This window comes from Scomber japonicus, chromosome 7, assembly GCF_027409825.1.
Source record: "Scomber japonicus isolate fScoJap1 chromosome 7, fScoJap1.pri, whole genome shotgun sequence".
NCBI lineage: Eukaryota > Metazoa > Chordata > Actinopteri > Scombriformes > Scombridae > Scomber > Scomber japonicus.
In genome coordinates, this window is record NC_070584.1 from 35,215,713 (window position 1) to 35,226,190 (window position 10,478).

The window sequence follows — 10,478 nt, forward strand, 5'->3', positions numbered from 1 at the left end:
TGGTGAGGCAAAGGCCCAAAGCGTTGATGTACTGTCTGTAAAAAATACTTTACATGTCAGTTTATTTTGTCCTTTGCGAGAGTCTATCAACAGTCTGACACAGTTTGTACCTTTTCAGGTAAAAGTCCAGCTGAGTTGTCATTCAAAGTTTGCATAATATTGTTCATTTAATCAATTCTGTCTGGGAGACTGATGGTGATTTATGTGCTGAAATCAAGTTCATTGTCTTTTTGCTTAACACTTTCACTACATCTCTACCAGGCAATGGGTATTCCACAAATACAAAAAAAGTAGAAAAAGATGCACTTCCTTTTCATGTGAGATTTATTCCTCTGAAATGCATCTCTCAATGTTATTGGGGGTCTGCTCACGTCAGATCTGTCTCAATGCATACATCCAACCCCGTATGAATGGTAGATGGAAGCTGTGATCGACTGTTCACAAACTTGAACGCAGTGAATGGGGAAAGAAAAGGGTCAATACCCGAGGTATAGGGAGCAGCACACTCTCCGTCTGTCCACTGAGTGCTGAGTTTCATTCAGGAGCACAGTTGAGTCGTCCAGTTATCCATAAACATCTTACGACTCACTCTTTTCCCCTGACTTTTCATTGATTGTGGCTGCCTGGCTCAGTGTGTCTTGCAGGCAGCAGACCATGGGGCTGGGGATGTAGTTGAATGGAGTGACTCTGGCAGCCTTGCTGGGGGATCCTTGGCGGAAATGAACAGCTCCACCCACGTGGCCGTCTGAAGTTCCTGTGGAGACGGCGCTGTGGCTCCTCACTGAGCTGTCAGAATCTCCATCTTGGAGTGTACTCCCAGAGTTGGAACTGAACTTTCTGAGGAGGGTTAGTCTCGCCACTTCCTCTGAGCTCACCGGAGCAGTTTCTACCGTCGGAGAGGTGCTCGAGTTGATCTTATTTGAAAAATCTTCTGTCTGGACTGTTGCATCGCTCGTCTTGCGTGATGCAAGCAGAATTGTCGGCAGTTTTCCTGGAAGAGCTGGTGGCTTTGGCTTTTCCCCATCAGGAGAAGGCACCAGAGGTAATGCATTGGCTGGCAGAGTGCTTTTCAATATCTGAGGTACATCTTCATCCCTTATCCTCCTCCAGGTGACTCTGTCATTTAGCCTAGATGCAGATCTCTGCCCTTTTTTCTTTGTATCATCCTCACTCTTTGCTCTTCCACTTGAATCAGAGGATGAAGAGCGGAGGGAAGAACGGCTGGTCACTCGGCTCAGAATATTTATGCTTGGTGATGAGGCATGGCGTTTAAATGTATCTTTGTCTTGCTGCTGTCTTGCTCCAGAAAATCTGCCAGGCGCGTTCCTTTGAGCAACCCTGCAGGGACTTTCAGAGCTCGTTCTCCTGGCTGGACGTCTTCCAGATATGTCTCGTTCACTGGAGGTCGCCCTGGACAGGGTTGTAGTCTGCCTCTGACGGCCCGAATCTGACCTTTGGACTTGTTGAGCTTGTCCTGAACCTTTTCCTTGCACTCTTCTCTGGACTTGCACAGCTGCTTTAAGTTCCTGACAGCGTGACGAGCAGAGAAAGACAGCTGCAGGTCCTGGAACTGCTCTACGGGGAGATCCATTCTGAGATCCAGGCATGTTGCGTGAAGAGCCATCACGTCTCAGCACAGTCTTTGATTCCTTAATGAATGTTAGTTGTCTCAGGAATCCATTTCGATCAGACTCACCACCACTTGAATGGACAGAAGTCATCCTGACCAGGTCAAATCGATTGGCAGGGGGAACCCTTTTCCCGTTCATCTGATTTTGTCTGATGGTTGTTTGGTTAGTTACCAGCGGTGACAGAGGTCTAGGTTGCTTCCCTGAATTTTGCATAAAAGGGATTCTGACGGGTGACTTCTGGGTTTTAGGTGGTGGAGATTTTTCATTTTGATTCACAAAAGGGGAGCGTCCCTTTCTTTCAGGGGGACTACTGACTGGTGGGCTACTAGCAGGTGAGACATTCTTTTTCTGGATTGTTTTATTTGTCTGAATGGGGGATGTTATCTTCCTCTGTGAGTGCTTGGACGGCGTTGAGCTTTGTGATGATCCAGAGGATGAACTTTTTGGTATCCTTGGAGGTGGAGTAGAGCTCCTCTTTGGCAAGGACAGCTCTGTGTCCTGGGGCCTACCTAACCGGTGAAGGCTCTTTGATCTGTGCTGAGCAAGGTCTGGGTTCTTTGGAGCATCGGTCCTGGTTGGTACTTTCCTGGGTGGAGGTCTTTGTGATGGAGCTTCCTCTTTTTTCGGTGTATAGATCACTGTCCTGCCTCTGAAAACCACTGGCAAGTTTGGAACTGGCTTGCGCTGTGCAAAGTCCAGAGGTTTGTTTGCCTTTTTGTCTTTAGCAAACTTCTTTTCTTTGGGGGTGAAGCTGGATGTTGACATGAATGACAAGACTGATTCGGTCTCTTCAGAGGACGGCTCTTGAGATTTTGATGCCTGCAGACCAGTGACAACAGAATTAGCACCTTCCTGTATGGCTCTCCATTCAACACTATTGAGGTCTGAATCATTATCCCATGCTGTATCATCACTGTCCATTTCCTCATCCAGGTCCCACCCATCAGAGGACCTTTGTTTTTGTGCATTCTCTGCCTTCTTCTTCCTGGCAGCCAGCTTCCGTCTCTGCTTTGGCATGGCAGATGTTATGCACTTCTGAAGGAGGTCATCCTCTGAATCCATGCTGACAGAACTTGGTGAGCTTTGCTCTTCATACTGACTGTGAATGTTCATAGACTTTGTTTGTTGCATCATGTTCAGTGTCTTGTTATGTCTGTTTTTGTACCATATTTGTTGAGCTTTTGATTTATGATCTTCAAACTCGGCATCGCTCAGTGAACTCAGAGAAGAGCTGAGTGAGTAACATGCCAGAGTTTCATCTTTTATTAGGTTTTGTTTTATTTTGTGAAACCCTCTAGGCTTTGCTTGGGAATGATCAATCCTCCCAATATTTGTCATGCTCCGAGAGAGAGTATTCCTACTAGCTTCCCTGATCTGTTTTCTGCTTGGATGTTTTGTTATTTCTTCATCATTTTCATCATCATAGAAGCAGTTACTCTCCTCTGATGAATGTGCCATTTGTTTATAAACTGTGTTTCTTTTTTGTGATCCCATATTAAGGTTACCTTCTGTGTTCTGCTTTATGACGGGCAGTTCCAGTTTCCTGATGGTGCCTTGCCTCTTTTTTTGTTGATTAGGAGAATGATCACGAATTCTTTGGCTAGCAACTCTATCAGCCACCTCTTTGCTCTGCATCAGCACCCTCTGAGTGGGAATGACATGTTTGGTTGTTCTGTTCATTTGAATCTCAGGTGGGTAGTTCATCCTGTTTGGTTTGTGGAAGTGTGAGAATATCCTCAAGTCTTCAATCCTCTTCGCCTCATCATCAAGCAGTTCTTGCTTGTTAATACCCTTAGCTGTGCAGTCCTTAGCGCCCCTCTCTTTCACTGGATACTGAAGTGTTTCATCACTTAACGATGTTGTGCTGGAGAAGTTGACAGGTGTACCCTCTGCAGAATCAGTGAAGGATGAATCATCAAATTTTAAGTCCTTCTGTGGGATGACAATTCTCCTACCAGTACACATTTGAGCTTTTCCATTTGGGAGCATCATGTATACTGGAAGATGTATTGGTTTTCGGATCTGGGAATTGAGAATATGAGTAGGTATGGTGGTCATCAAGGAAGGTCTTACTTTTCTGAACTTGGATGGCATTGCTGAGTTGATGCATTCCTTTAAGATTTCTATGTCATCATCTGAGTTGCCTTCACTATATCTCTCACCATGGTCCAGTCCTTGCTCATCCTCATCAGGGAAAGGAAGATTTTTGTCGTTTTGCTGGAGTAAGGGGGTCAATTTCAGCTCCACATCTTTCTGTATGTAGTGCTCATGAAGTGGCAGAGCACTCAAGCTTGAAGCACAAGAGAAATTCTCAGTGGGCTTTTCCACAGTGAAGTAGATCATGGTGTCCAGGTCAGGAGGAAGGTTAAACCTCTCCTTGGTGTCTGCGATCTCCATGAACTTCCGCAGGCTGTTTTCCCACTGACCTGCTACTCCTGCTGCCTGTGCTTCTGGTCCATTTGGCTCTACACAACATGGAGTCTTACTTCGACTAGGAGGCATCGTTTGCCCTGGGCTGTCGGGAAGATCACTTGGGCTTATTGTTCCATCAATCATCTCACTGCAGGGATCACTTTGGATTGAGCTAGCAATAGATGGAGACTCAAAGCTACCCAGTGAACTGACAGAGCTACAGCGACTCATTACCAGGGGCGTGTCATGGATGTAGTTCTCGGATGAACTGGATGGAGATCTGTCTTCAAGTATAGCTGGCGAAGCCCCCCTAAGAAACACCTTTTCCCTTTTAGCAGGACAGGGGATTTCAATGGGACCTGGGTCTTTGCTTGGGAAGGTTTTTGAGTCTGTCAACAGCAGCTGGCTGTCGCTCAGATCCTCCAGAGTCTCATCCTCTTCAGCTCTCTTCACCACCTCTCCGTCCTCCACTTCAATGATTTCTAATGATGAGTCACTCTCGAGCTCATTATCACTTTGTCCGTCCAGTGCTCCATCACCAGAGGAGAGGGAGGACAGCGAGCTGCATCGAGAGAAACAGATCGGCGTGTTCTCCACTGAGTATTTCTGGACCGTCTCCATTGTCCCAATAGTTGGACTTTTTGTGGATGTCATTGGAGAAAACTTCGTAATACTCCCACCAGTCATCACAGTGGGCACCCAGGCTTGCCTCCTCATTGCTTGGGCAGCCTGAACGTTGATTGCTGTCTTTGCTACACCAAATTTGGCCACACTCTGAATGAGCGGTACCTGTTGATAAGAGGGAGACAGCTTGATGGAAGTCATGCTGACATCAGAGGAGACTTTAGTGGATGCACTGACGGGTGATTGTACAGCTTGTTCCTGGTTCTTTTCTGCATCTATGCTGCTGAGCTCCAAAGCTTCAATATCTTTGTTGTCCACAGAGTCTCTCTCTGGAATATCTTGCTGGCTTGTTTCATTTATCACAGCAGGACGTATATTTAGATACTCTTGATGAGCCACCTTGAGATCAAGCTGGTTAGGTCGTTGTTGCATGATTAGAGCTCTTGGGGGAGGTCGGACCTGCTCTTTGCTGCCACAGTAGCCATCACTGGTGCTGCCACTGTTGAGGCTGTCTGTGGATACGCTCGTATGAGCAGTTTTAAGGCGCAACAGGGCGTGGGCTCTATTGAGGCGTTCTCTGTGGGCTAAACTACTTGTTTCAGACAGACGGCAGGGTGAGCATGATTTAGCTCGGGCTTCATTAAGTTCATCCAGACCGTAAGGCCAGTCCGCCAGGTGGTCTTCAGAGCTGAGGCTCAAGCTGTCCTCAGAGGAAGTATGCATGGTGATGTCCTCCACTAATCTGTCAATCTTGGCAACTGTGTTGGTGATCTTTTTTGCTAGTTTCTCGGCGGCAGCAGATACATCGTCAGGAGGTGCATGTCTCCTCTCCATGGCCTGAGGCAGGTCTACATCCCTCTCAGGCTCGCTGTCTCTCTTACGTGGCTGGTTTTGCAAGAAATTAGAGTTGGTGAGGAACATGGACAGCATAGAGAAACTTCCAGTATCCAGACTAGTGGAGACATTTGGGGCCTCATCGTCATCAAAGCAGCCAGAATCAGATGCATAATCCTTCGCCAGGCTCTCAATGTGTCGTAGCGGCTTGTTAAGGCCCAGATGTTTGGGACTCTGTTTCTCAAGGGTATCAAAAGTCTCAGCTAGGTGCTTGGCATCCAGCTCAGCCTCCAGAGCCTTCTGTTTCCTCATGTAGAGCGAGGGCATGCAGGAGCCTGGGGATACAACTGCAGCATCTTTATATTTCAGGGGTCGATTGGTGAGAAGGTTTCTTAAAGCTGCGGCACTGCCCATGGCTATCATCTTGTGCTTGGAGTGGATGAGGTTACGCAGCATGCTAACTGCCCCGAGGTCCCACAGCAGCTCCTGGTCTTTTGGGCTTCGGGCAGAAAGGTTCCAGAGAGTCCCGCAGGCGTTGCTCACTATGGTCAGACTGTGGGAGCGCAGGTGCTGCAGCAGGGTCTGGAGGCAGTTGTGGTCCCTGAGGATTTGCCTGTTAAGAAACAAAGGAACAAACATTTGAATACCCTTTTTTACGTCCAGCAAACACATTGTTACTCATTTACTTATGTATTAATGTACCATACTAGTTTTAGCCAAATTTACTGCCAAGCAAAGTTGTCTTGTTTGTAAAAAATTATATCTGCTACTTGTACACACTATTTTTCAAAGGGCAATGAAGGATAAAGGAGGGTAATAAAAATAGTAGAATAAGTTGATTCATGATGACACAAACATAAGGGAGATATATAAAGGAAGACAGTTAGTATTTGAGTCTCAGAAACACACCTGTAGTCTTCTCTTGTGGCGACTAGACTCGACACATTTCGGAGGATTCCTCCTCCGCTCTCAATGATGGCGAGTGAGTTGGTCTGACAGCGGTACGTCAGCGTGCTGACCAGGAAGCCCAGAGCGCCGTCCACTGAGCAGATTGCCACCTTGTTGTCAATACTGTGAGCTGACAGGTTCCACAGAGCACTCAGAAGACTTTTTAAGGTGGATTCCTGGAAAACAGAAACACATTTCTAGAAGACTTGCACACATACCCCTAAACACAAAGAAAAACTGTGTAGAAATATGTCAGAAACGCTTAAAAGAAAATATTTTAAGAAAAACAGTTTTATCAACAGGCTACTAGGATTAAATATAGCATTAAATATGAAGAAAAAACATCTACAAGAAAAGCAAAACATTGTTTTCTCCTACCAATCACAGCTCTTTACTTGTTATACCCTGTACTCTGTGTGGGTGGGTTTGTTTTGTTACCTTTGTGGCCTGCAGGGCGCAGGTCATCAGTGCAGACACACAGCCGATGTCTCTGAGGACTCTCTTGCTGCTGTTGTCGGCCCTCCAGGACAGATTCCTCAGGATGCTGGAAACCACCTGGTGCAGCTCCTCGCTGTCTGAGCCCAGCTGGGCCACCAGAGCCTGCAGGCAGCTCTTCTTGGAGCACAGAGTGGCCTGCAGGAACACAAACAGGACCATGTTAACTTGGTGAATCAAACATTTGTATTAATAGTGTCAAAACAGGCTGAAAATCTAGACTGCAATATATGATGATACATTAAAAACACAGCACTTAACTACAAACACTTAAGTATTTTCACATGGTAACATCAAGACTGAAAATATGTCAAAACTAACGCAAACATCAAGGTTGGTGATTGTCACATGAAACTGAAAAATGCAAATTCGGCATGAAACATCAGTGACTCAGTGAATGTGTTCAAATGCACATTAGTATCCTGCAGTAAAAGTACCAATACAGCAGTGTAAAAAGTATAAGCAGCATGTTACTGTTGTAGCTGCTGGAGGTGGAGCTAGTTTACACTACTTTATATTATACTTTATATTTAGCTATACATCTGAAATGTGAGCCGACTACACACTGCTTTCTGGTTTCATCTTTAACAATGTGTTGTATTTTAAAAGCGTGTTATATTTTCCATTGTGTCAAATCTTCATCTGAAAAGTAACCAAAGCTGTTAAATAAATGTAGTGGAGTAGAAAGTACATCACATGGAAATACTACAGTAAAGTACTAGTACCTCAAACTGTACTTAGTTACTTTCCGTTAATGCATATTAGAGAAACCTGGTGATCTGTATTCCTATTATAATAAGTCTCCTTTACCTTTAACTAGAGAGATTTAAAGCAACGTGTACTTGGTTCCATGTGTGTACCTTGTTGACGACGTCTCCGAAGGTGAGGTTAGTCACAGCCATCCCTGCGTAGCGGCGCAGCGCCATGTTGATGGGGTCGTTCTGCATGCCGTACATTTCCTGGTCCAGGTGGATCAGATCCGCCACCACCTGCAAACCGCCTGGAAGACAAAATGAAACTCAGCATCTGATCCTGATTAAAAAACTGAACTCTTAGTGGCATCTTTTTTTTCTTTTCTTTCTTTTCACAAACCTAATTCGTTCATGGCACGGCGGTACTCCTCTTCAAAGGAAAGCTTCATGATGGCACACATGGCCTGACAGATCTGAGGGTCGACAGGTTCAGGAATGTCTGCAGAGGAGAGACGACAACAAGAGAGAATAGAAGATTTCTTTAGTTGATGTTCTCTTACTTTTGGTTTTCTGCCCCTGACATTTTATGTTCAAACGTTCCTTTGTGATAAAGCTTAGTCGGGGTTAGGGGTTCCAGCTCCTAGTTTATGCTGCTATAGGCTTAGACTGCCGGGGGACTCCCATGATGCACTGGGCTCCTCTCTCCTCCTCCCTCTCTCTCTCTATCCATCCATCTATATCCATTAACATTCATGTTATATTAATGCATCAATAAGCTAAACTTCTTCCCCGGAGTTGTCTGTGCTTTCTGGTCTCACAGGTAATCTGGGCCTGGAGACGTCCGGATGACAGATTCCAGTCCCGGACACTCTCACTCTCTCACTCTCACACTCTCTCTCTCTCTCTCTCTCTCTCTCTCTCTCTCTCTCTCTCTCTCTCTCTCTCTCTCTCTCTCTCTCTCTCTCTCTCTCTCTCTTCTCTTCTCTTCTCTTCTCTTCTCTACTCTACTCTACTCTACTCTACTCTACTCTACTCCAACCGGTCCAGGCACTCTGAGTCTGGTTCTGAGGGTTCTTCCTGTTAAAAGGGAGTTTTTTCTCTCCACTGTCACCAAGTGCTGCTCATGTGGGAATGTGTGGGGTCTTTTAGTTTTAGGGGAAACTTGACTCCCTATTGTTTCTCTGGGATTTACAGGGAACTTGACTCATAGGTTGTTTGGGCTCCTTCAGACTCAGATGGAACTTGACTCACTTGTAGTTTTGGGTTCTCAGGGTTCTGATGTTCCTTCATTCACAGTCTCCTTTCAGTTCAGAGGTAGTTTGACTCACCGGTGGTTTTGGTTCCTCCGGGTGACGGAGTCTCGGTATGGCTCTCGATCCAGTCCCAGCCGCTGTCGCAGTAGGTGCGGATCTGCTCCAGCATGTGCAGAACCCTCATCTCCCGGCGGGCCTGGCCTTCGTCCTGCTGGGAGTAGATAATGTTGTGCAGCGCGGCGCTCGCTCTGGACTTGGCTTCGCGGCTGCAGCAGGTCGTCGAGCCGCCTGCAGCCGCCGCCTCTCCAGACCCGCCGGGAGCTTCGTGCAGGATCTGGACCAGCAGGGGGACGCAGCCGGACTTCCTCATAGCGATGCAGCTGTCCTGAGAGCTGGACAACGCCAGCAGAGTCCGGGACATTTCCTCCTTGTCTCTGTTAGCCAGCATGGACAGCAGCCAGAACACCATCTCCACCTGAAGGGTCAAATGCAACAAACTCACTGATTCACTGACGTCATTATTAAATCATTAGTTTATTTTACATCACTGAGCATCTTTTCTTTTGAGTCATTCATCAGTTTTTAGTTTCAGCTCATGTTGAAGTTATTTTCTCAAACTTAATTATTAGGAGTCTAATCATGTTCTTACCTTAAAAAGACTCAAATATCTCATAATGTGGAATTTTCTTGTATTAAAATTGTTCTTGTATTTAAAGTGACTATAGCTGATGTAATAAAACAATGACAGATGTTGATGTGTAGAGGCTACAGTCCTCACTGCAGGTGACCCCGGTTTCAAATCCCGCACCGAGCGGTCTTATCCTGCATGTCACCCCCCCCCCCCCCCCCTCTGCCTCCTGTTTCCTGTCTATCTCTACTAATCTATACAATAAAGGCAAAAAGCCCCCCCCAAAAAAAACCAATGACAGATGATCTTACTTTATAACATGTATGCTGTGTATTAGTTAATATGTCTAAATCTTCATAATACTTCTAAGATATGAACATATTAAAATGTCAAATACATATCTTATGTTTAATATATTGCTATATACAAATAATATGTGTTAAGAGTTGAGTTAAGATTTCAGTTATCATATTTTTATAATCTCAATTTTTTTACCTGAGAAATAAATAGTCTGAAAATATTTGTTCATTTAGGTTAAAATATAAGGAGAAATATTTAATACATACTAAATGTTAATCTATGGTTATATGTCATATTTTAAAGAGATCATCTGGAAGGTTTGACTGAACACGTTGAATAAATGAACTGAAACCCAGAAAAGGAAACTGATTATAAAATGTCAATTCTGTCAATAAAATACCAAAAATGTCTTTTATAATCCAGTCTAAGTAAAAATATTCAGTTTATCATCATGTCTGACAAAGAAAATCAATAAATGATCATATTTGGTTTTATGTTGTCTCAAACTTTATGTCTCATTTTCCTGGTAAAATAAAAAAAAAGGATTAAGTCTAAACATAACTGTATATTTAGTATGAACAGATTTTATCACCTTGCTTCCTCCGTCTGCAGCAGCTTCGCTTCCTGCAGCTCCAGCTGATGACGTGTTGTTCTCCGGTTC

At 45.0% G+C, this 10,478-nt stretch overlaps 1 protein-coding gene across 1 annotated transcript in view; it reads right to left on the reverse strand.

The window, feature by feature from the left end:
* Positions 1 to 578: 578 nt before the first annotated feature.
* Positions 579 to 10,478, reverse strand: part of apc2 (APC regulator of WNT signaling pathway 2) — a 28,590-nt gene continuing 18,690 nt past the window's right edge. The window contains exons 7-13 of the mRNA XM_053322679.1: positions 10,410 to 10,478; positions 8,965 to 9,364; positions 8,037 to 8,135; positions 7,805 to 7,944; positions 6,888 to 7,082; positions 6,411 to 6,625; positions 579 to 6,114 (exon numbers count right to left, since the gene is read on the reverse strand). The exon at positions 10,410 to 10,478 is cut by the window's right edge and continues 30 nt beyond it. Coding sequence (XP_053178654.1) covers positions 579 to 6,114; positions 6,411 to 6,625; positions 6,888 to 7,082; positions 7,805 to 7,944; positions 8,037 to 8,135; positions 8,965 to 9,364; positions 10,410 to 10,478 — 6,654 coding nt within the window. The remainder of the gene's footprint in view (positions 6,115 to 6,410; positions 6,626 to 6,887; positions 7,083 to 7,804; positions 7,945 to 8,036; positions 8,136 to 8,964; positions 9,365 to 10,409) is intronic.